The following is a 25385-nucleotide window of genomic DNA, read 5'->3' as shown; positions in this document are numbered from 1 at the left end:
CAGCTGCTGTTCACAGACTGTGTGAGGGGAGAGTGCCTGTCCGCTCTGTTCTGCTCACACTTGTGCCCTCAGATCCTCAGCAGAGGCAGAAATGACAAGCCCTCTAACTCAGACTCATGGGATGGAAATTAGGACCGTATATTTGCAATGCTGAGCATTTGCTTTAACTGCCATTGCCCCAAACCATTCATTGTACAGAACAGTCTAGAAAGCAGAACTCCTTGTGAGTAGAGATAGCAAATGCTGACTGAAACAAACAAAAAAATTAAACATTCACTTTAAAATTTTTTTTCATTTATGAAACTAAATGTATGTAAATGAGATTTAAATAATTGAACCTCAAATGATCATTTATAAGCTTATATCCTTTCTAATTCTGACATTATTAATGCTCTGAACTGCACTAAGATCTTTGGGATAGCCTGGCCCCTGGACCAAGGGGGGATAAGTTTATATATAGAATCAGTTAGTACTTTGCACGATTCTATTGAGCATTTATTGTACACCCGGCACAATGCCGAGCACTCTTGTGTGGACTATCTCGTTTTGTCCTCTTACCAACACCATGAGATAGGTATTATTATTATGCCTGTTTTACAGATGAGAAAACTGGCTACCACCATCAGCAACCACAGAAGCAAAGATTTCAACCAGGCAGAATGGCTCTAGAACCTTTTAGCCAGTAAACAATACCACTTTATATTTGCTCGGCATTTCACAACCTATAGATCATGTTCACGCACACCATATAAATGAAATGTGAAGAAGTCCTTTAATGGCAGCCCTACGAGGTAGACTGGATAGATATAATTGTCCCAATTTTATAAATGGAGAAGCTGAGACCCAGGTTAAGGGACTTGCTAAAAGTCGGAGAGTTGGGGGGAGAATCTGCTCCCAAACCCAGATCCTCTACAACTAGTGTTCTTTCCCCTACAATTTGTAGGACGGGTTATGGATTGAGCCCGATGCTATTTTTCATTTATACATAGCCACCTAATGTAACTACGTGAAGGAGAGTTCAGACTGTTCTTTAAGACATGAATTCAGACTGGGGCTTAGCCTAGAGGTAAGAAACTTATTTTAAAAAGGATTCTCTACTGCCTGCCTCTGGTGATTCAACACAACCAACTCCAAGTTTCCTAAGTGGGACTTCTCCTGTCATAGTCACAGAAATGGCCATTCCAAATTTCAAGTCGTCAACAACTCTTAGGGCACTAGGGACAAGTCGGCATATTTCTTTTTGGTTCCTTCTTCCAGAAAATAAAGTTAATAATGATCCATGTGGAGAACTTTGGGATTTTAAAAGAAGAAGGTAGTGTAGAAGGATTTTTTATCTTGACAGCTTAACTTGGCAAATTTTTTATCTTGAGACCTGAGCCTGGTGGTTAACGCTGCCTTCACTTGTGATGATAGAGCAGCAATGGCTTTCTTTGTGGTGGGAGTAACCTTGGGGGCCATGGGCTCAGTGGAAGAGGCCACGACCACCGGCACTTGCCCTATAACTTAGCAGCAGCTGTGTACATCGGGGACCAATAATTCTCATCAGATGAAGTGATACTGAACTATTAAAAGCACCTGTAGAAGAGCCCTATGCCTTGATTCAATGAATTGAGGATGGAAGCAGAGTACTCATAGTCTTTCTTTGGGGTTCCAACTTTGAACTTTGGGGAAGAGCAGGCAGTTAAAAAGAAATAAACGGTGGCCTGAAGAACTGGAGTTGCTTTATCTGCAAAGATTCCACGCAGTTTACTTTCTAGATCCTGCCTCAGTTGTGCACGCAGGAGCTGAGAGCAGTTGGAACCAATTGCATAAAGCGTCTTGCTCCAAGGAGCGAGTAATTTCAGGTGCCAGAGGTCAGGCTGGCTGCAGTGTGGGCAGACATAGAGGCTGACGTTGATGGATCTCCACAGGTCTGACTGAAGTCCAGGGAACAGCAATCTGGATCGTTTCAAGTCCTGCTCCGGTGGTTCTTTCCTCCTGCTGACTCATGGGGAGTTTCGGCCAGTTCACCGGACAGATGCTGTGCTAACCTCCTTCACTGGGGACAGATGTGGACAAACAGTTTAACGTGCTTCTCTCCACCACCTCCAATGCCTTAAAAAAAAAAAAAATCACTTGACAGGGTACAGCTTTCCTATCAAAAGACTATTTCTTTGTGTATGTGGCTTTTATAATTTTCATTTTTCAATTCTGCTCTACTTAGCATCCCAGAGAGGATTAAAGAGTGCTAGAAGTTGGTAGGAGACCAGGGTTCTCATTCTTGCTCTGCCATTAATTAGCGGTCTGGCTTGGGAAAATCTTTCTGTCTTTCTGGACTGCTGCTTTTTGAATTTGTAAAATGAGAAGCCCAGTGTAACTTCTTTCTATGGCCTGTTTTGAGGGTTCATATTCATGACTTTTTCATTCTATTATCTTTACATGGCCAGAGAACAGAGGCAGGAAGGCTGAGATTTTGTCCTGGGGCAGGCTATGGGCAAAGATCAAGGCTTGGAGTCAAATTTAGTGGCCTCATCAAGGCTAGTCAGTTGTACCCAAGCTCTGGTGGTCTAGGGGGCTCAGAAGGAAGCCCACACAATGGGCAGCTTTGTGCCGTGGCCTTGCCAAAGAGAAAAGAAGGACCCGTGCAGAGGTATATCTGTGGATCTCCATGATTTCAACTTCCTTCTTCTTCTCGCTTCTGTCCTCACTCCTGCTGGAAAGGGAAGCAGTGACGCCGTGGTGTGCGCATCTGGCCAGAAATGTCAAACAGTGGGTAAATAGTCCCCTCTCCCACAGCCTTCTCTCAAAGAGCAAGCAAAGTAGCACTTTAGATAATGACCCAGATACTTCTCTGGAAGAGACCTGTGGTGCTCGGTTTAAAAGGCAGGCGCTGAGAGCAGCACCTCCTGCAATGAGCTGTGGCTGTGGGGTTGCTATAGAAACAGGTAGAGGTGATGCACCTGTCCTTCCTCACATGCTTCTAGAACCTGTAAAGTCATTCATCTGGGGCTCCCAAAGTCTTCTTCAAACAGCACAGAGGTAAAGTGTTGGAGGTAACACGGGTTCACAATTTGGACTCCATCCAGCTGCTGGGTCTTCCCTGAGCGACAAGGTGGGTTTATCTCCACTTCCATCTGGATCCAGGATTAGGTTAAGATTTTGTCTGCAAATGGACCCACTCTTGTAGAAAAGCAGGGTCAGGAATATGGCAGGAAATGGCAGGGTTGTACAGCCCAACAAAGATCTATTCTGTTAAGAAGCAGATGGGCTACAGAATAGCCATCCAGGGCAATGGCTCAGGCTGACCCTTAGCATCCTCTGCGGGGGCCTCCTGGAGCTTCATCCTGTGGCTGGAATCCAGGGCCATCCCTCAGCCTCCCCTTGCCAGCAGCTCCCTCGTGACTTTGGATTCAAACAAGGCTTCACGTAGTGAACGAGGCTTAACTTCAGCTTGAATTTTCCTTTGGAACAATTGCTATAACAACTACATGTGTTTTTAGAAAGACATTTCAGTTCAGTAAACAAAATGGGGAAGCTAAATGAAATAAAAATGTGGAAAAAAATGAAGGAAAGTGAAAAGATTTTTTTCTCTAAGCAGTATGTTACTGTTTTGTTTTTCCATTATTGCCATGGATCTTGTGAAAGAAATTAAGTTGAAGTCACAGGTGCAGGGACCTTGTCGGACTGGTCCCTTTATCCAGGTGGGGAACTACTGGTGATGCTGAAGACCAGAAAATCAATGAAGCTGACCTCCCAGCAGACAACCCATCAGAAGGTTTAAAGATATTTGATTGCTGTTATTTTTTATTTTAAATCCTCCCAGTACATCCTCTGAACCCACTGTTACAGATTCACTCGTAAATGGAAAGGATCAAGGTCAATCAGGTAACCTGATACACAAACAAAATGTATCAGCAAGAGCCATTGATTCAGTCAGAAAAGGATGAGCAATAACAGTGAAATGATGAGAATCATCTAATTTTAGATAAAAAAAATCTCCAGTGAGATATGAATATTTTCCCCTCTGCTGGATTTAGATCTTCATTTCAGGATATCACCTTTGTATCAGCTTTCACAGCATTAGACTACGTGTGGGGTTGGTTCTAATTTGCTCAATGTCCTCTGGAACAAAGTGAGTCACAGCCTTTTGATATTCATTTTTTTTAAAATTTTTTAAAAAAATTTTAAAATTAAAAAAATTTTTTTTATTTTTGTATTGCCTTTTGATATTCTGTACTAATTGTTAGAATGTGAGTTGTTGTTTGATGCCTTTAGGACTTTATTCCTGTTTACATTTAATTTCTTGCCTATAAATATTTATTTATTTATTTATTTGAGAGAGAGACAGTGAGAGAGAGCATGAACGAGGAGAAGGTCAGAGAGAGAAGCAGACTCCCCGTGGAGCTGGGAGCCTGATGTGGGACTCGATCCCGGGACTCCAGAATCATGACCTGAGCCGAAGGCAGTCGTCCAACCAACTGAGCCACCCAGGCGTCCCGCCTATAAATATTTTTTTTCTGTGTGGACACTAGATCATTTCATCAATTAGGAAGCTCTGGCAACATGTGAGTTATGAAATAACCAGTGTGCCTGGCTAGTCTTGTTTGTTGCGGACGAACCGCCCTTTTGTGCAGTAGCGTGGAAAAGGAAAATCATGTTCCTGGAATATGGCAAGCGGCAAGGGGGACCCCTGGGGGCAGGTGGAGCTCTCAGCAGCCCCTTGAGCTATAGAGTGGCCTTGCCTAAGGTGATCCCGTGGCGGGACTCTCTGCTTTCCTTTCCTCCACTGCGAGGACAGCGGAATGCTGTCACCTTTGGTAGCATCGCTTTTGCTCTAGTCTCAGTCAGAACTTTCCGACTGAATGTGACGATTTCTGGTGTCTGCCTTTCCATCTCATCAATTGTGACCGACGCAAGAACCTGGCTCTCTTAGAAAGCAAATGAGCACAACCCAATTGGGAATTCCTTTGCACGAAATACACCTTCCCTCCCATCTCTCTTTCCACCCCCGCTTCGTTCGCCGAACGCCCTCTGCAGCCCCCCTTCCTACCTCTCATCCTACCTGCCGAGCAGTCAGGGCCCTGGTAGCCATCTTCGCAGAAGCAGAGCCCCTCCTGGCAGTGTCCTCGCCCACTGCAGGCGTTCAGACACCGCTGCTGACTGCAGTCGTCCCCCACGTAGCCCTCCTGGCAGAAGCAGGTGCCATTGGCACATCTCCCCTTCCCCGAACAGTCCCCGGGGCATCTCAGCTCGCTACAGTCCTCGCCTGTGTAGGGCTCTTCACAGACACACTCTCCATCCACGCAGAGCCCCCGGGAGCTGCAGTCTGTCGGGCACCGGAGCTCGGAGCAGTCGCCCCCGCTGTACTCGCTGTCACAGACGCACTGGCCATCCACGCACACACCCCGGCTGGAGCAGCCCAGCGGGCAGTAGGGCTCGGAGCAGTTCTTGCCAAACCAGCCTTCATTGCAGATGCAGCCGCAGGACTGGAGGCTAAAGTTGCCGTGGCCGCTGCAGTGAGGCGTGTAGTCCAGTTGTCCTGGAAGGGTCAAGGAGGAGGTCAAAGGGAAGCAGTGGCTCCTCCTGTAAATGGCGCAGGGGAGGGGCGGGCACACACCTCTCTCCTCACTCTCTGGTTAGATTTGGGCGGCTGACAGTCAAGCTCAACCTAGTTTGGTACATACCCAATTTCATAAACAGTTCTCACCAAATCTGGGTTGCCTGTGCCTAGCTTGGTGCTGGGGGCAAGGATAAATGAGATCTGGTGACTTGTCTTCCAGGAGTTAACCTTCAGTGTGTCTTAGCTTGGGTCCCCTGGAAGTAGATCTTGGATGAGGGCTCAGGTCAAGGGACTTACTAGAAAGTGCTCCCAGGAGAAACTGATTAGAGAGAGGGGGAGGGAGGAGCTTAAGCCAGGGTGCATTAACAGGCAGTCCCAGAGAAGATAACCCGGGTTTAATCCTGTGGGATGCTCTGGCCACAGTGCAGGTCCCTGACAAAGACACCCAGGAGCGGGCTGTGGGTACTGATGGCGACCCAAGGGGAGGTAGGCTGAGTGCTGAGGCTGCTGTGGAGGGCAAGGTCATTTGTGCTACAGACACATCTTGCTCCCTCTCCTTCCCGCCATCTAACTTACTTGGCTCATTTATCACAACTCAGCACCAGGGTCACTTCTAAGGCTTCCCATAACTTCAGTCTCATTTCATTACTGTTTGCTCTGATCTTTTTGGATTCTATGCATATCTCTGCCCCGGCCCTTTCCACACCATAACTACAGGGGTTAATTTATCTGTCTAGCATGAGTCAAATAAACAAATTAAGCAAACACGAGCCTAGTACCTGCTTGGCATCCTTCTCTGTGCTTGGCTCTGGGGAGATGAAATCAAGCAAGTTACAGCCTTTTTAAATTCTGCCACTTTACCTAGCCCTGTGGTCTGAAAGGACGCCACAGACATTGCTTTAACATAGTTCTTGCTTGTGGATTTTTCCACATCTGCCACGGAGCCCAGTAGGAAGCTGGGAGAAAACTCACTCAGAGGCTGCCCAGCTGGGCACTGAAGAGTTCATGTTCATGGACACCTATGACTTCCCTGTATTCCTCAGCTCCACTGAAAAGGCAAAATGGCCTGAAAGTTCCCACCAAAGAACAGGAAGAACAGGAGACTGAATGACTGGACTTTGTCTTCTTCACGTTGTTTATTTATAGTTTTGGTTATGAGGCCAACAAAGAGGTGAGAAAACTTGGGCAATATTTCACCACACAGAATCTGCCCCTAATTTTGGTGTGTTCCGTGTCATCCCTGCCACCTCCAGCTTCTTCCCTGGAAAGCCTCCAGATACCAGAACCTACAGAGCTGAAAACCGGAACCCAGGATAGTTAGATGAATCCCTTTCTCATTAAAGAATGAATGGCGTGGCTCTAAGTTGCCTTGTGGGCGAGAGGACTGGACATAAAAGGGGACTAACACAATCTTTATTGGTTAAGGGTCAGCAGATTGCTGTTGCTGCCATGGGACTTACCAGAAGCCAGCCTTTCATCTGTTTAGTCCTAATTCTGTATGTAGTCATCCCTGTGATTGTCGTTTATCAGCATTTGTAGGTGGGGAAAGAAGGCACAGGTTATGTAAACCTGCTTAAATACCGGCTAGTAAGTAGCAGAGCCAGGATTTGAACTCAGGGAGTCTGGCTCTGAAGGTGTAATGAACCCTCCCAGAGAGGTCAAGATAGTAATTTCTAAGTGTTCCTAGTCAGGGTGGGTGAGTCGAGAGGTAAATCTAAGACCCCCAGCCTTTGGGGGTGTGGAATCAGCCCTTCGAGTGCGCATTACTCCGTGCGCGTGCGAGCAGGTGCATGTGTGTGCAAGCGCACCCACGTGCGCGTCTGCGGAGGGAGCTGAAGCCTGCATCCTGCGGGAGATGAGGCCAGGTCCTCGGAGACCTTAATGACTATCATTTACTCAGATGGGAGAGAGGCTGTGGCTGAGCGAGCAGAGCGCCCGCGTTCTCTAGTCCCCGAGGTTAACATGGAGAGATATCAATTCAACAGCCTGTGAAAACCAAAGATGAATGAAGACAGACACCAAATTCCCTGCTCGCCACAGAAGTTGCTGCGCTGAACCGATGTACCATTACCTGACTCATCCCCCCCAAATCAGGTTAATGTATTTCAGACTGAGCAGTGTAGAAAATGCTGCCCCGATTCCCCCGGGGAAGGACCGCATGTAGACGTGAGACGCAGTGGCAGAGAGCTGCAGCCGCGAGCAGAGCAGCGCACTGTTCCCTCCGTGTGTGCGTGCCCGGAGAGAGGCTGCCCCGCCGGCACACTGTCCTCCACCCCCCCCCCCGGGCCTTGGCTGCCCTTGCGGGGGACCCTTGCGCCCCCAGCCCCTACCTGTGGCCGCGCTTTCTGGGCAGCAGTTGCTGGTGCACTGGTCCCGGAGCAGCGACACCTCCCTCTCTAGCATCTCGATGCGGCTCAGCAGCTCCTGCAGCACCCGGGCTGAGCCGGCGCAGGGGCAGGCCTTTTTGGGGAGGTTGATCCTGTGGGTGAAGGTGACCTGGTTCTCGTGGTCCGAGGTCTGACCCGTGTATTCCGCCAGCGCCTCGTCTTCAGCACTCACCTCCTGCTCCGCGGAGGCCTCCAGCCCAGAGGAGCAGAGGTTGTCCAGGGGCACATTAATGTTGTACACGTGGTTGAAGACCATAGGCTGCTCTTTGCCAGAAGCGCTGTAGTTGGCCACACTTCCTTCCTCCTCCGCCGCCTGTCTCTGGACCCCTTCTGTGGTGACCTCCAGCTGACATTCGGAGGGCTTGAGCAGGGAGCCCAGGAGGATCAGGTTGACGCCAAGGAGCATGTTCTTCAGGACCACCGTTTCCCCATCCACCCCCATTCTCTCAGCCAGAGCTCCGGGTTCAACACCAGCCTGCAGCACACAGCCGGAAGTTGTGGGAATCTGCAAGAAAGACGGAGAAAGGAGATGACCCCTGAGACCTGTGCGGAGCACCAGGGCTGGGCGAAATCCTACAAAGCTGTAGAGGAGGCACTTAGGATTTTCCACGGGTAGGTTGGGAAGGGACAGTAGCTATCAGGATCACAGAAGCCCAGAGCTTTGTCCCGGAGAGGGATGGATTCCTGAAAATGGACACTGCTTCTGCAGAAAGACATTTTGATTTCTCAAAAGGCTTATCTAGAATGCTCGCATCTGAGCCCCATGGTGGGCAAGTAAGGCCCAGCCCAGAGGACCTGTGAGGACTGACAACTGGGGGTTGGTGGTTAAGCTATTCCTCCAAGGAGAGCTCAGAGCTTACTTTCACGTCTGGGTGAGAAGTAGGATGAAGGGTACCAGGGAGCCTCAGGCATACCTTCATATTTTCCCACATATTTGTTAGCGAGGGGGCCCTGTCAGCCACTTCAAAATAACTTATGAACTCCTCTAAGCCCGTGTATTCAATACGAGTTGACTTTGGAATAACCAACCAGGCAGATAATGTAGTTCCAGGTAATTGTGGTTGTTAATAATCCTTGGGTACGTTTGTGATTATCGGAGACTGTGTGAGCCGAACTTTCTTTTAATCTTCTCATTAGTTTAGTCCCGGTGCTTTGTGACCACGGGGTGCCTTTCTTCCGAGGTCCTGTTTAAATTGCTAAAATAATGAATTAGCTCCTCTGCTGATTACCTAGTCACCAAAACCCACCGAGGATGAGAAATTTACTGTAATGCAAATCAGTTTTGCAGAAATTATATTTCTTTTTTATCCCCGATGTAAAAGAGGAAAGAGGCTTACAAATTTTGGTTCTAAAGGTAGTGTTACAGCTTCTAAGAAGATTAAAGACGGAGGGATGGGGTAAGGCTAGCTGGGACTGAGAGAAGACACAAATGATGCCTGGTGCCTAGTGATGGGGCTTGGCGCCCAGACTGGGCTCTGTACCTTGCACATGATCTTCCTGGCCCTGGGGATAGCCCTAGGGGGGCTGATATCCCCATCTCATGATGGAAGATATCCCCATCTCATGATTGAGGCAATTCTGCCTGGAGAGGTTAAGATTTGAATTCAGGCCTGATGAACTTTCACAGACCCCAAGCCTGTCTTCCTAATTGCTGTGCTCTAGCTCATTCCTTGAAAGCATGTTCAATTTTCTGTTGTCTCTGATGGCAGTTGTGTAATTCTAGGATCTTCCTGGGAATATTGAGGTTAGAGACTTTTGCTAGGGTCAGATCCAATGTTCCTTCCTCCGTGAAGCTTCTTCCTTTCACCATTTCCCTCCTGTCCCTTCATCTGCTCTCCCCAGTGAGGCGAAGTTAAGCCCCGCTGACAGCATGTCTCACGCTAGACCTGCGTCTCCTTTGCCTGGTTCTCCCCACCTGGACTGCAAAATCGATTCTGGTCAGACCACGTCTTATCTGCAGCATTTGATGTGTGCCTCGGGCAGCAAAAGTGCTCAGTGCGTGGCTGTTGGATGAATGAGTGGACGCTTGGAAGGACGAATAAACAGATAAATTAACGAGTGACTGCCCAGTGAGCAAAGGGCTGAATCATTCTCCAACTTATTTGATCTCCTTCCATTATCCTCAAGTTATTCATTATTCTTGTCCCTTTCAGTTCAACTGGATAGTGTCTGAGGGTTGGTTTTGGTAAAAATGATCTGTATTAGTGACTCATACAAAAACCACATCTCATTACTCAGCCTTTATGTTGTATATTGAACCATAGTCTGTCCCTGTTTCCAGTATGAAGAGGAAACTGAGCAGAGCTGTTAAGATCATGGACACCGGAGCCAGACCGTCTGGGTTCAGACCCAGTTCCTTCACTTTTCTAGCTGTAGGCCTCCATTTCCCCATCTACACAATGGGGATTATAACGGTACCTACCTTCCAGAATTGTAGGGATGTTTATTATCTGTACAGTACTTACCTAGTACCTGGCATTAATTAAAATAAATAAATATTGTTTACAGATAATGTAGAATAATTGTTCTGCTTCTTCCCCTCTCCAAGGACTGCCCTGAAATTGCCGGAACACAGGGGAAGTCTCATCCATCAGTGGACACCAAGAAAGCACAAACTTAGCATACCCTTGTTTGAACAAGGGAGAGGTTCTTGGAGCTAATCTGGGACGAGGTGATCCACTGGCCACATCAAGATAAGGTAAATCAGCCTTGGGGATAGATAGAGTGATGTGTCTGAACCAAATTACCCTCATGGCTGTCAGCTCTTTCCAAGGCCCTCAGTGTAGGGTGCTGTTGGCTTTCTGTTTCCGGGTCCCCAGCCATTGCCTCCTTGGAAGGTTGCTTCTGCCCCTTCTATCACTGAGAGCTCCCCAGAATGGCTCTGCTATCAGTCACTGACCTTCGCTCTCACACCGAAGGCCGAGGAGCCTTAGCTATTTCTTTTACTAAACTAACATTGGTTTGTCTGATCCATACTGCTATTGCTGAATAGCTTTTTTTTTTTTTTAACCCAGGAACTGTAAAATTATCCCACAAAACCCATAGCATGTAATGCAGATTTGTTTGCACGTAGTTGACACTCAATAAATAAGTGAAAGAATAAATGATGTTATAACTGGAAAGGAAGACAAGTGACAGGCAAATTAAGAGGGAAGAATGTCAGGTCCTACACTTAGATCCAAAGCGACAACTACAGAAGTAACCATGGAGCAGAAGTCTTACTTTATGTGTGAATAGCACTTATGACCCTAGTCAATTACAAACTTAACTATGATTCCATCGACAGCGTGATATTGTAACCTCCAAAATCTTACTTAAATTTAGGCTTTATGAATTAAAACACAGAACAAAGGCGAAGGAAAGGGCTGTTTCGCTCTGTACCGCATGAATCATTGACCCCTTCTGGGGGACCAGGTTGTTGAAGAGACTCAGTTTTGTCCTATGAGAGGGAGGAACTTGGCATTGGACCAGAGAAATGAAGACTCATGAGGTACATTGGTTCCTTTTTCATTCATTTGACAGATATTTATTGAGTACCTACCATACGTGGGTTCCTTCATTCATAGAAGTCTCTTTCAGGTGTGTTTGCACATGTGTCTGGGCCTGGGTGTGTATGTGTGTGTCAGAGGGAGGGCAAACAATAAATAGTAAAAATAATCGTGTGCAAGTATCTCTTGCTCTTTGAGAGTTGGCGTTATGCCACCTTCACTTGGGAGAGACCTATATTAGTTCTGAAAAGGGTTCTTACATTTAGGAAATTAGGAAAAAAAGCAAAAACAGCATTGATTCTGCTGTACACAGTGATAGAGGCAGTACGTACCTCAAGCAGTGAGAGGGATGGATGCTGTCCCACTTCCCCTAGGGACGACACTCAGCATCTCAGCTTCGAGCCGCAGGAGCTTTGAACTGTGTCTGTGAGCATCTGTACTTTATCTCAATTTATTTTGTGTGTCCATTAGCAAAATGTGATCTAAGGTGTTAGAAAAGCCCAAGAGAGGTAATTTTTTGGTTTGGCAAGGCTAAAAAACTATTCCATATGAATTAATGGTACGTGTTTCTTCTCTTTATGCCATTTCAACTTATGAAAGCTTTCATAGGAAACTCTACCTTCAGATAGCAGAGAAACCTGTGTGCCATGTATAATGTATCCTATAAGGCATAGAATATGTTATTTGGTGTATGATGATATAACATTCATTTGTGTGTGTTTGTATCCGCAAATGTAAGTGGAGAAGACTAAAAGATGAGGGGTCGGGGCACTAACAGGGCAGGAAAAGTCGTGCTAATATTACAAGGCATGGTCAGGGAAGGCTTCTCTGATAAGGTGACAGCTGAGCAGAGACCTCAGAGAAGTGGACTGGTGAGCCAAGCAGAGAGCAGTGGAACAGCATTTTAGATATAGGGAAAAGCAAGTGTGAGGGCTCAGAGGCAGGATCTGGACTAGTGAGTTTGAGGGACAGTGAGACTGTGGCCAAGCGAATGAAGGAGTAGATGTGGAGAGATGTCAGAGAGGTAGAGAGAGCCAGTTCAGATACAGCCTTATAAACCACTACAAGGACTCTGCCTTTTACTCTAGCTATATAGTCACTCTTCTAAAATTCATCCCAGACCAAACACTTCATATGACCTAGTCCCTATTCTTTTTTCTTTTTTAAGATTTTATTTATTTATTTGAGAGAGATAGAGCATGAGCAGAGGGGAGGGGCAGAGGCAGAGGGAGAAGCAGACTCCCAGCTAAGGAAGGAGCCTGATGCAGGACTCCTTCCCAGGACCCTGGGATGATGACCTGAGTCAAAGACAGACACTTAACCGATTGAGCCACCCAGGTGCCCTCCCTCCCCTACCCAGTCCCTGTTCCTGAGAAACTCTCAGTTTTGTGGAGATGATGAAGACACAATAAATAGGATAACAATGCGATGTGATCATTACGATGACCAACACATGCCCAGAATGCCCAGAGAGGGCTGCACGTAATATGACTCGGGGACAGCGGCACTGATAGGATAGCGTAATTGTCGGTGCCCTTCGCCACGTACTTCCGGCCTGGCTTTCCAGACACATGGTAGGACTATGTTTTCTGGCCTCCTTTTGGTTCGGTGCGGCCATGCCGCTGGGACTGGCTGATCAGTTCTGAGGAAGTGATGTGTGTCCCTTCCAGGCTGGCACCTTCAATGCTGATGAGAGGCCCTTCAGAGCTCTCCCTCCCGTAGTGGCTGGCAGAAGTGCATCATACCCAAGAAGACATCGCGTTTGCTAAAACTCTGACATGTACAAGCACGTACTTGCTCTATCAATGTCAGTATTTGAAAGGCCATGGAAAGCTGAAGGAAGGATTGGACTTCTATTTGCCAAAAGGTCCAAGGGAACTAGTTTCTACCAAGTGGGGTAATCTACAAGGAAACCAATTTTGGCTCCATTTAGAGAATAGCTTTTCTAACAATCAGAACCACTTAATTGTCATGGTGGGTAGTGAGCTCCCTGCCACTGGAAGTATTCAGGCACAAGTGGAAAGTCTGCTTAATGAGGACGCTGAAGATGGGCTTCCAAGAATTACGTGAGAGGATGAGCTAGAATGGACCTTATGGTCTTCTTTTTCCTGATACTCTCATGTGGCTTTGAGGAGTCTACTCACTATAAAACCATATTGGCTTCCTAGGGCTGCTGTCACCAATCTCAACTGAGTAACTATGAACTCTGAACTTTTTGTCTCACAATTCTGGAGACTACAAATCCAAAATCAAGGGGTCAATTAGGTTGGTTCCTTCTGAGTGCTCTGAGGGAAGATCTATACCTCTCTCCTAGCTGGCAGTCCTGGCAGTCCCTGGTTTGTAGACGGGACACACCAAACCCCACCCCCATTGTCATATTGTCTTCTCTGTGTCTTCACATGGTCATCAGTCACATTGGATTGGGGCCCATCATTCCAGTATAACCTCATCTTAACTACATCTGCAATGACCCTCTTTCCAAATGATGTCACGTTCTGAGATACTGGGGATAAGAACTTCACTACATTTTCTTTGTAGGACACAACTCAACCCATAGCAAAATCAATAGCTTTACCAGGCACCAAGCCAGTGTTTTTCTTATATAATTATATTCACTTCTTACAATGATTCTATAAACTAGGGAGGAGTGATGTTTAGGAGTCAAGATATTTAGCAACTGGCTTGGCTTGGGCCACAGCCAATCAGAAGGAGGCATCAGTCAGTCAGCCCCTCTGTAAACAGGGAGGGCTCTGCAGTGTTTTTGCTACCATGCTAGGTCCTCTTTCTTTCCATTATTCAAGACGAGGAAAACGAACTTTGGGAAAGGCCAAGGAATTTGACCAAGATTTCACAGCTAATGAACAGAGGAGCCAAGACTGAACCCAGATCTTGCTGACCATAGTCTGTACTCCCAACTGCTGTTTTCAGCCAACTTTAATTAGTGGCCACATACCATTCTCATGAAAAGACTCAGAGCTCTTAAAAATCAACACTCTCCTCTCCTGGGATCAGATTTAGGACACCTTGACAGCCATGACTTTTAGCTTAATGTTTTCTCCACCAGTGCAGGCAACTACCCTAGAAACTGCGTTAGTCTCTCCCGCTGGGAGGGAAGGCTTGTCTGGCGGGTTCTTTGTTTAAAAGTGCCCGGTGTCCACTGGGTCCCAAAGAATCAAGAACAATTCTAAACTAGTAAACCTTGATCTTGGAGGAGTTGGGGGACACTTTAAAAACTTGTCCTTTCCCAGTAATTAAGGAGACCAGGGCCCGCAGAGGTTCGTGCTGGTGTGCGTCTACCCAGCTCAGCCACAAGCCACCCCAGACCACACCACAGGCCCCTCTGCTTCTCTCTAGTGTCTATACTTCCGTGTGGCTTAGGTGGCTGCTCTGGGGAGAGGTAGAGACAGAAGGCAGAATGAACGGCGTGGAGGGCTTCATGTTTCTCACTTCGTCTGACGTTGCTGAAGGGAAGGGGAATGAAATGGACATTTATTTAATTCTGACTGAATAAATAGTCCTTCACTGCGCTAAGCTCATGTCACTTCATTATTTCCAAGGGGCTTTTCTTTCTCGCATCCCTGAAACCTCCCTTTCTGCCTTTATTCTCTACCTCCACCTCCCATTCCAACGAGGAATGATGACTGTTCAGCACGTGGTCTCTCTCTGTGGCGCTCGTCAGCGAAGCTGGTGGGTAGAACTCCGCAGCTTCCTCTGGGGCCTGGCCTCCTCTTGTGACAGACCCCTGAGGGCTGCATTCCATATGCTTGTCACCTGTAGAGGGGCCCCACCTGCTCTCAGACCCACCACCCGGCTTTGGTGCGAGGTGACAGCATCACCTGTAAGCTAGATGCCACGTGTTATGAGAGGTGACCTAGGCTGGAGGGGACCAGCAGAGCCTTGCGTCCCCTCACGGTCTTCCTACCTCTCAGATGGCTCATCCAGCTACAGTTAATAAGACTCCAGGATTGGGGCCATGATGGGCCAGTCAGAGCAGCGGTGTGTGTGTGTGAGTGTGTGTGTGTGTGTGTGTGTGTGTGTGTGTGTGTGTGTGTCGGGGCGACCAGAGGGGAAAGCTGAGGAGGTGGAGGAGGGAACGCGGGAAGCAAGCCAAGCTGGAGAGAGACTCTGACAAGCCTTCTAGAGGCAGAGGGAGCAAATGTAAACCTGAGGGACAGTGATACACCCGGGCCTCAGCGCTACACCAGCACTCGTGAGCAAGACAGATAGCTCATGACCCTCGGAAGGAGAGTGCAATAGAGTCGCAGTAATTCGATAGACTGATACTCAGGAAACCTGTGTGGGGCCATTGATTCATTTCCTACCCCCGCTTCCTTATCAGTGCAATTATCGGGGCCGGCACCAAGAGGAGTCTCTGGGTAATTTGTATGAGGTGCAGAGCAGGCCGGTCCTCCAGGCGAGCTGGTGCCCGGCGGCTGAAGTGCTCGCTCCTCTCCCGAGGCCTGTGGGCAGAGCCTGGCTCCCCGAGCCCCGCTGGAGCACCTGCCCCAGCCGAAGCCGGTCTTCGGGCCTCTTCCTGCCCTCGACCTCCTCCACGGGCCCTCGCCTGGCTTGCTTTCTTCACCGTGAGGAGCTTGGCGGTGGTTATGGAGAAACACGCACAGAGAAGGGAGAGGAGAGCTGGTCTCCAGAAGCTGGGGGTGTGGGGCGGGTAAGGTGGGGAGGTGACCAACAGGAAGGGCCACTGGTCACTCACACCGAAGCGATGCCTTTGGGGTTTTTCTTTTTCCTTCCCTGGCTCCCACTCCCACGGCTCAGAGAGGAGCTGCAAGAGATGGAGACAGACAGAAATACCTCAGGAAGAAAACAACAGGAGAGAAAAAAATGAGCGTGCAGGTTGTTGGACTGGTGAGCAGAGGTGATCTCCAGGGGTGGGCGGCCAGAGCTCTGTTTGGATTTCCCAGCTTCTGCCAGCCTTCGTCCCCACTCTGTCCCTGGGGTGATTTATAAACCAGAACTGTATCTGTGGAAAAATGACACTCTTTTTTGTGATTTTTTTTTTTTTTGTAAGAATTAGTTTAAAAATAGTTCCCTCCCTGCCGTTGGGATGCTCTGTCACTGGGAGAAAGAGGGTAATTATGAAAGACGCGGGTGTAATGTGATTACAGCCGGCCCCGTTGTGTCAGTGGAGGCCCGGTGGGGGCTGCCGGGAGGGCTCAGAGCCCGCTGTCTCCCTCAGCACTGGGCCTTTATTGGGCCTGTCAGATTTCTGAAAAGAACCCGAGGGCAGAAAACTCCCCGCAGTCAGGGCCCGTGGCTGGCCCTGAGCCGTCAGCAAGGGCACAGAGTGGTATGGGAGGAGGCACGGGGCCAGGCCAGGGCATCACCTCCCACCGGGCCTGGCCATCCCCGACTCCTGACTGGCATTCGCCTTGCCCTGCCCGGTGTGAACATCAGCATAGAGGGTGTGTGGTTCCCAGTCCCACGGGCCCACATTCGCATCTCAGCACAAATGGTCAGAGGATGTGGGTAGCTTTGTGTCAGTGTGGATTAGAGAAACTGCAGCGGTTGGGGCGGGCAGTCTGGCTTCTGGTCCCCCTCCTGCCTCCATCTGGCTCTACCTCTGAGACTTCTCCCTGGCCTGGCCTCCCAGCCATGCCTTCGTCACCTGAAGTATAAGGTCTTGAATATCAGTCACAGGAACTTTACCAAATGAGTAATAAAATCTCAAGATCAGAAGGGGGGGGTGTGAGATCATTCCAGGTTGAATTCCTACTTTACAGTACAGCTGGCAAGGCTGGGCATGTCTTACCCCCTGAGGGCACTAATTCCCTTTTGGGGACAGGTAGGACTGATAGTCTGTCTTCCAAGTTGGCCCAGGATTTTTGGTAAATGGAGATTCCATTTAACTGAGAATGTATCCAATTTTTGTAGACCCTAGATAATTCTATAGGGTATTTGAATATATATGTAAAATATATTAATAATAATGTATATAATGTGTTAATAGATTTAAATGTAGTAATATATTACGTTAATACAGTAATAACACATCATAATATCTGTAGAATATTTGAAAATACATAATCTAAAATATTAATAATGACCTAATAGATTATATGTTAATATATACCATGATGAACATATACTAATTATTGTAATATATTAACAATATTAATATAAGACAATAATACATAATACTATAATATAGTATAATAAAATATATATTTATATTTATTTTTGGATAGAGTCCTGTTCAATTCTCACAATGGTCCATGTGATTATTCCCATTTTATAGTTGAAGCTTAAAGTATGGAAATGATTTGCGCAATTACATATAACAAGTTAGAGACGCGCTAAATCTTGAGTCATATTTCTAGACTCTCAGTTCAGTCGTAGATGCCACAGCCTCCATATATCACTCGCCTCTATCCTTTGGAAGTAGGTCGAATATAAGTGATAAATTCTTCATAAATTTCTACCCTTTGGGTCACAGATTCTTCCAAGAGTCTGACTTTTGTGCTATCATTAATGTCTATTTTTCATTGGTGTTTCCTGAGCTGAGAGAACACCATGTCACCATTTGTTGTATACATATTCTTCTTGAAGAGTCATCACATTACTTTTATCTTCCTCTTCTTTACATTTAATAAAAACGCAGTGAAGGGGCGCCTCGGTGGCTCAGTCACTTAAGCATCCGACTCCTGATTCTGGCTCAGGTCGTGGTCTCAGGGTTGTGGGATTGAGCCCCTTGTCGGGCTCCACACTCAGCCCAGAGCCTGCTGGAGATTCTCTCTCCTTCTCCCTCTGCCCCTCCCTCCCGCTCACACTCTCTCTCCCCTAAAATTAATACATCTTGTAAATAAACAAATTTTTAAAAATGGAAAGAAGATTGCCTTATAAGAGGAACCACCCACCTAAAAGCATCCCAAATCAATGGTTTTTATTTCAGACCTAAGATACCCTGAGAAGAGAGAGAGAGAGAGAGAGTGTGTCGTCTCTGCCCTCATGGGACTTACAACCTGGTTGAGAAGACTAGATTCATACCCATGATACCAAAAGACAAAGCAGGGCAGTCTGTTTTTCTTATTACATTGGAGATCTTCAATATCGGGGAACTGGCCATGTCTTTGCACTGATTCTGGGGCTTGATGTCCATATGCCTGTGGGTCTTGGAGGCCAACTCAGGGCCATGCCAATTTATAAATGTGAGCTCTGAACTTCGAAGTAATTATAACTGTAAATGTAGGAACTGTTTGCTTGAGCCTAGCGCACTGAAACCTTTTAGAAACAGGCAAATCTTAGGGGTAGTCGCCTGCAAAAATCACATTCACCCACATCCAGAATACAAGATAATTCATCCACTCTAAAAATGCCTAATGACAGATTCAAATATCAATTCATGCGGTTTCCAATTATATGACCTAACTATGTTGGAGTCGATCCTTCCAGCAGGATCCGAATAATTGCTTTCATATCGGATGTCCATTAATTTCTTCAGATGGCTTGTGTATTGGAGGTGGCAACTTATAAAAGTTCAGCTCTAGAGGTCTAAAGGAGTTATTTTCTTCATTGTGTAAATTATGTCTTTTAGAGCGTGAAATAGTACCACCCTGACCCAGAAACGACACACAGGTGAGTTATATATTCTAGAGCATGAAATAAGATCACTATCTGCTCACTGACATTCGAGGGAGTTCTGAGAGTACCAGTACGTGGAGTACGACTGGCTTAATTAAATTCAGTTACACACTGATTGCACGCCAGAGACGGGGCTAGGTTCCATTCGAGATGTCAGGGGTGAGCTAGAGGAATCTCAGGTCTCTCCCCGGGTACCTGGCAGGGAAGGACTCGCACACCAAGAAGAAACAGGAGACCGTGAGGAGGACAACATCAGGAGTCTGTGGGAAATGCTTCTGGGAGCCCAGCAGAAGGAAGCATTTCAACCACAAGACTCTCTAGAGAAAACCCAGTGGGGAAGAAGGGGGCCTTTGAGCTGGGTCTTGAAGAATCGGAAAGCTGTAGAAGGGAAGAGGCAGAGGAAAAGGCAGCTGCGGGGGTGGGGGGGTGAGGAGTAGAGACCTAGGAGAATCGTGCTGGAGGCGGGGTCATCTCCACCGTGGTCGTGGCACAGGGGATGTGTGCGTGGTGTTCAGGGATGAGGGCAGCATGTTGTCCAAGAGCCTTGACATCCGCAGAAACTTGCTGTGTCCTCCGTGGCCCGTCGGGCCCTTCGTGTGTTGTAAGCAGGGTGTGACATGATTCGGAGACGCTTTGACATCTGCCGCTGCGTTTGCACCAAAGATGAGTACTAATCGGCCAGACTCAAAAGATTGTTTGCTTATCGTTTATCTTATTCTGCAGTTATGTAGTCAGTAAGGCTCAGATTAGCTTTCCTCATTACTTTCGAGAGTGGTTTTTCAGGGTACATAATTTCTTAAATTCCTTTGCTCGTACTCGGTCTTGACAAAATGCATTTTGTTCTCCATTAAGTTATACGGCATCATCTTTGTTCATTATTGCTAAGAGGAGGCTCCCATGGAATGCCCATGTTGTTTGATTAACTGCTCGATTCAGGATATGTATTGTAAAATATGGGACTTTTCCATGTTTTTGATCTGAATAAAGGAAAGAATTGACCATTTAGCTACAAGTAGCTGCTTTTTGGAGTCGGCGCCGAGCGTGGCAGGGCTGCTGAGGCTTTGGTGAGCGAAGCGTGTTTTGAGGGCTCCCGGAGTTGGTGCGTGATCCCTACAGGGTACAGAGATGTACAACAGAGCCCATGGAGGGTGCAGAATGTCTCTGGTGAGCTTGGGTTTATCCCTGTAAGAACTGGAGCTCGGTGTCCTGTTCCCTTCAGCGGACCCTCTCCTTCCTCCCTAGACAGGGGAGGGAGTGTCGGTGCACAGCTCCAAGGGACTGAGTCCCTCTCCAGGCACACGCAGCAGCCCCTGAACTCTTCCAAGGGCCCTTCCAGACCCTCTCTCCACCTTTCTCCTCCCTCATCTCTCTCCCTGGAGGCTCCCTCATCCTTGGCTTGGGTCGTCACTTCCAGCGGTAGGGGGAAGCCCAGCAGGATAGCTACGGCGGAGTCGGGAGGAGAGCAGGGTCCTGACTTCCTCCTAGGACGTCGCTGAGGCCAGCAGTGTCCCTTTCAAGGTGACCTCCTCTACACCACTGACTCTCTTTCTAGGTTCTGGTTAGCTCTCTGCAAACTCCTGTCACCTCCACTGGGCTTTAAGGGTGGTTAACAGCTCCGCTTCTACTCACCCTAGTGGGCAGAGGCAGTGTCCTCACTGACCGAGCCTCCTGTCAGGGCTCATGCCCGCGAGATCCCACAGAGACCTGGATTTCTGGGGAGAGTCGTTTACCCCAGGCATTTCCTCCCTTCCCCAGTTCTGCTTAACATTCACCTGTCCTCTGTGCCTCATTCCTTTAGTAGTCAAATGTCAAAGTAATACAAGATACAGTATTAGCAATAAATTAACACCTTCTAAAAACCTATTTGGAGACAGGTAGACCTTAGACCATAAATAACAGTGACATTTTCATTTGAACAACAGCCTCATCTAACCTAACGGTGGACACGGTTCAGTGTGGTTTGATGCAGTCACAGGGAATAAGACTCATCGCCTGTGAAAGGTTTCAGCATCTTTTCTCACATTGATCTTTCTACCTTTCTACCTTTCTCCTGTTGAAAAGCACTAAAAGGAGCCAGAGGACCAGAACCCCTGGCATTTGCAGAGCTCAATATAGATTACAAAATGCTTTCATAATCTTGGTTCGCCCTTTCGTGAGTTTTGTAGAGTACGTAAGGTAGGTATATTGCCCCATTTTACAGAGGAGTAAACTGAGGCTTATTCCTGGGAGTGACATGCTGTGAAGCTGATACCAAAGAAATTGAGTGTTCTGAGGGTAACCTCTGCTCCCTTTATGGAGTTGAATGGAACTTGGTTCACATCTCCCTGAGTTTGTTTTCCTTATAGGGAAACTGGGGAAATATAATGAAATTAGAAATAATAATAATGAAGGCACAGGTTAATTTATTTCTCAGCAAAAAGTATGTTCTACAAGTTAAAAAGAGAAATTTCAACCTTCTACTTTATCGACACTTTGGCCACTTACAGAGGCTTTAATACGCAGTTGGCTGGGCAGGTAAGGGCAAGGCACTCACGGACACCGAAGGTCAGCTGCAGGGCTAGACATGGGGAGGGAGTCTGGCAGCCGAGGACCAGAGGGAGTGGAGAAGCCCAAGCTATAGTCAGGGCATAGGGCACTTTCTCTGTTTCTCTCTGTTTACATGAACAACTCTCTTCTCTAGGGCTGGAGGACTATACCCCCCAAGAAACTCTCAGATTTCCCTAAGAACAAATCAAAACTGGATCCTTTCTTTGGAGTTTGTATTAGGAAAACTATCCCTTTGATCCTAGTTTCATTATCAAACAGGATTCCCGGGGGTGGGGGAAGTCATGATGAGGGTTCCCCCTGCTGAGCAAGGCACCAGCTGATTCAATGAAATGGAAGCCTAAGCAGGTGAGCTCTTTCCTGAGCCAGCGCTGGGAATCTTCCACGCCTTATCCATCAGCGGCAATGTCGGAAGATAATTCCGAGGTAGGCCATGACATACCCTCATTCCTGGTCTAAGATATTATACCTTTATTAGTCTAGACCCACAAATATGTGTCTAGAATGGCCCGAACTTTTCATCTGCAAAATGAGTCCACAGTAAAAAATTAACAATGGTATTTATTGTCTTTCTCTAAAATAGCAAGATTTCTGGGTTTTGCATAGAAGGTTGAAGACGTGGCTGGGTTTGTCTGAACCAGCCGCATTTGATTAGGAAGGGAAGCTCCCACCAGCTTCAACAAAGCTGGTCACATGTAGCTACACGACCCAGGGTTGGGACATGGTGTCCCGCTGGGATCCGTATGCGGGACTGCATTCTGGGGGGAAAGGGAGAGCTTTCTCCAACCAATGCATACCTATGCCAGGCACCTGCCAGGCACTTGTCAAAGGCTTTTGTATATTAACTCATTTAATCCTCAAAGCAACCATACAAGCGACTACAATTGTCCCCATTCTATAGATAAGGAAATGGAGTGGCAGAGATGTTAAGTGACTTGTCTAAAAATCACAAAGCCTTAAAGTGAGGGTGCCAAGATTCAAAGTTTTTGAATGCCAAAGGCTGTCACCAGTAGACTAGGAAGTCTTCACACCACGAAGAATTTGTGACGATGACCTCTCTCTCTGAGCTCGTGTAGAACTTGTTACTACACTTAACGGGATAGTTATCTGCAGAGTTGTTTCCTCCCTGTGTCCGTCCCTAGTCAGAGAGTCCCTAGAGGGCAGGTCTGTCATCTAGCTATCTTTTGTCCCAGCTTATAATACGGACCCTGAAGTCTCGGGGGCCCTTTATCTAAGTACATATGTACACGCACACATGATGGGGCTCCGGCCAGCCTTACCTACGTAGGTGTCCACGTTTTCCCCCACACATTGGTTTCTCCTGTTTCCAAAGTTTCTGAAGTTGCCCTCTGTGCCATGGTATTCCCGAGAACCACTGCTGGGAGTGTGTGACGTGACCCTGGGGACTGGGGACAGGCTGTCCTGCTGGCTAACAACACAGTTTATTGTTAGGCTCGTGAACATCCTGCCTGTCCCTTTCCAGACTCTCTCACTGATAGTTTCAGGACTGTGCGTCTCCCCCCCGTCTCTTCCCTTTGATCACTGCTGCCTGTCACATTGTTTCTTATTACTGACCTTGGTACCTGTCAGACCACTCACACTCCCTAATTGTCTTTGCCTGCTGCTTGTCCATCTTTGCTGAAACCTGGTTTCTCTGATTACACAGGCCCTGTTACCTCATGGATTTATTTGATTCCTCTCAGGAGTGAAGGAGTGATTTGGGGCCTTCTTTGCCCTTGGATCTGGCAAAGAGGTTGTTGGCTGTGAGCTGGGTCATCGATGGTCCCCCGTGGGGCCTCCTCAGGGAGAAGGGTCGTCTCCTCAGGGAGAAGGGTCGTTGCATGGTGGGCAGGGCACCTGCCTCAAAGAACACATCTCTCTGTGTCTCCTGCCACTTCTAGTCACTGGTTTTAAGAAACTGAGCAAGTCATGGGATGACTCCGGGTCTCAGTTTCCTTACCTGTGAAGTGGGAATTATTGATAGTGAGAATCAAGTCTATGTGAAAATACTGTAGAAACTCTGACACGTCACTTCATCGATGGGACAGCATCAGTATCACTAACGTGTGGTTCCATTTCTGTATGGGCTGGAGGTTTGTTGCGGGACATCCCGCTGTGGCGGCATTTTCCCTCCCCCATCTTGTGTCGGCCCCAGCAGTTAGAGGGCGCACAGGCCGGAGGGTCAGTCATCATTGGGAGATAAGTTAGTCATTGTGGAAATGAGAGAAACACAATGGAGGATGTACAGGTGTTAACAAGTGACAGATGCTATGGTGACTTTGTGGTGCATCGTCTCGACCCACCACATTGAGAGGGACTGTCATTTCACACAGACGACCAGTAACTGAGGGAAGGGTCTACTTTCCTGGGTGTGAAAGAGCAGCATGTAGCTCCCTGGGAATCACAGGGATTCCTAAATTATTCCTGGATTGTTCTTGGCCTGTGTTGCATCCTTGAAACTGGACCCTAAATAACGGGAGGGACACTAGAGACAAAGCTATCCAGTTGGCTATAGAAGCTGCGCATGAGGCATAGGAGGCCAGTGTCAGGTCCAAGGCCAAGGGCGGGGGTGCTATCCTGAGCTGGTCTGGAGCATGATTCTGGGCAAGATTGAGGTGGGTCATGTGACATGCCCAGGGCACAGCCCGGGTCTGCTGAAATTCATAGAGCCTGTTTAAAGCCACTAGGGTCAAAATCAAAAGGAGAGGAGACCCATCAAGAGAACGGAGATACAAATGCCACTTGTCCCAGGGGTAAAGGTGGGTGTATGTACCAGCCAAACACTATATGCCTTGGGAGTTGGAATACCCACACCAGTGGCCTAAAGCTAAACCAACAAGTCTATATTTTTAAAATATTCTTTTTTTCTCATTAGAAAAATAATACATATTCATTACAAATGAGCCAGAAAGGTGGTATTATTAATACTCTGACCCAGTAAAAGTCAGTAGTGATTTTGGTGCATTTAAAACATTTTTTTTTCTCTGTGTTTATTTATGTAATTGAGACCGTACCCTTTAAAGTCTAGTGAAATAGACACTTCAGACCAACACAATTCCTTTGTTTGCTACCTTAGGGGAAGTGCCGCCCAGGGAAAGCCTGGAAGGCCTGTCTAGGGCCATCCCGGTTCCACATCAGCTGCCGGGCCGCACGGCCCTGCTGGTGAGGCAGATGCCAGGCCTGGTAAGGCCGTGGTGGGGAGTGGGGCCGATCCCCACGAGGGAGCAGCTTCTGTGTTTTTCCCTCTCCCCCCGGCACCACGCACACTTCTCTGCCGGCGGGGAGCCCAGGCAAGTGTTGACAGGCTGACTGGCTTCCTCTGCGCGCCTCTGCTCATTAACGTGTGTGCAGAATCGTGTCTGAACGTGTCGCGGTGGCGGGAACATTGTGTCTTGATCCCGATCGGAATCATGGACCAGGTCCGCTAGAGAGAGCCCTGGGGAGAGAAGGGTCTGCCCTTCTCCTGACCCTGTGATTTCTGACCAGTCTGAACAGCTGACCCTCAGGCAGGGATGAGGGGAAACTCTGGAGAAGAAAAGTTTCAGCAGGGGTGGGGATGCCTGGAGCAGGAGACAGACAGACAGGACCGGTGGGGGATGGAAGCCCCTGGGTTTCCATGTGCCATGCTGCACCAGCTGGCTTCCATCAGAGGGAGCTGGGAAGCGGCCACGTTTGAGTGGAAGGTGGAAGCTGCTGGCTGAGATGGAAGGCTCAGGAAGAGCTTTGGGGACCAAGACCATGCAAGGAAGACCCATTCAAAGACCCCGGAGGGTGATTCATGCCAGAGTGTTCTGAGCGTGCGGCAAGTGCCAACATCCCTGTGGGTCT

At 47.8% G+C, this 25385-nt stretch overlaps 1 protein-coding gene across 1 annotated transcript in view; it reads right to left on the bottom strand.

Moving 5' to 3' along the window:
• TNR (tenascin R) overlaps positions 1 to 25385 on the bottom strand; it is a 396641-nt gene that overhangs the window by 73443 nt on the left and 297813 nt on the right. The window contains exons 3-4 of the mRNA XM_059146349.1: positions 7870 to 8431; positions 5042 to 5518 (exon numbers count right to left, since the gene is read on the bottom strand). Of these exons, the coding sequence (XP_059002332.1) occupies positions 5042 to 5518; positions 7870 to 8368 (976 nt within the window). The 5' untranslated portion in view covers positions 8369 to 8431. The remainder of the gene's footprint in view (positions 1 to 5041; positions 5519 to 7869; positions 8432 to 25385) is intronic.

The sequence above is a fragment of the Mustela lutreola genome, chromosome 14, assembly GCF_030435805.1.
Source record: "Mustela lutreola isolate mMusLut2 chromosome 14, mMusLut2.pri, whole genome shotgun sequence".
In the NCBI taxonomy this organism is placed as follows: Eukaryota; Metazoa; Chordata; class Mammalia; order Carnivora; family Mustelidae; genus Mustela; species Mustela lutreola.
Note: the sequence above shows the minus strand (reverse complement) of the source record. Positions and strands in the feature narration are given on the sequence as shown.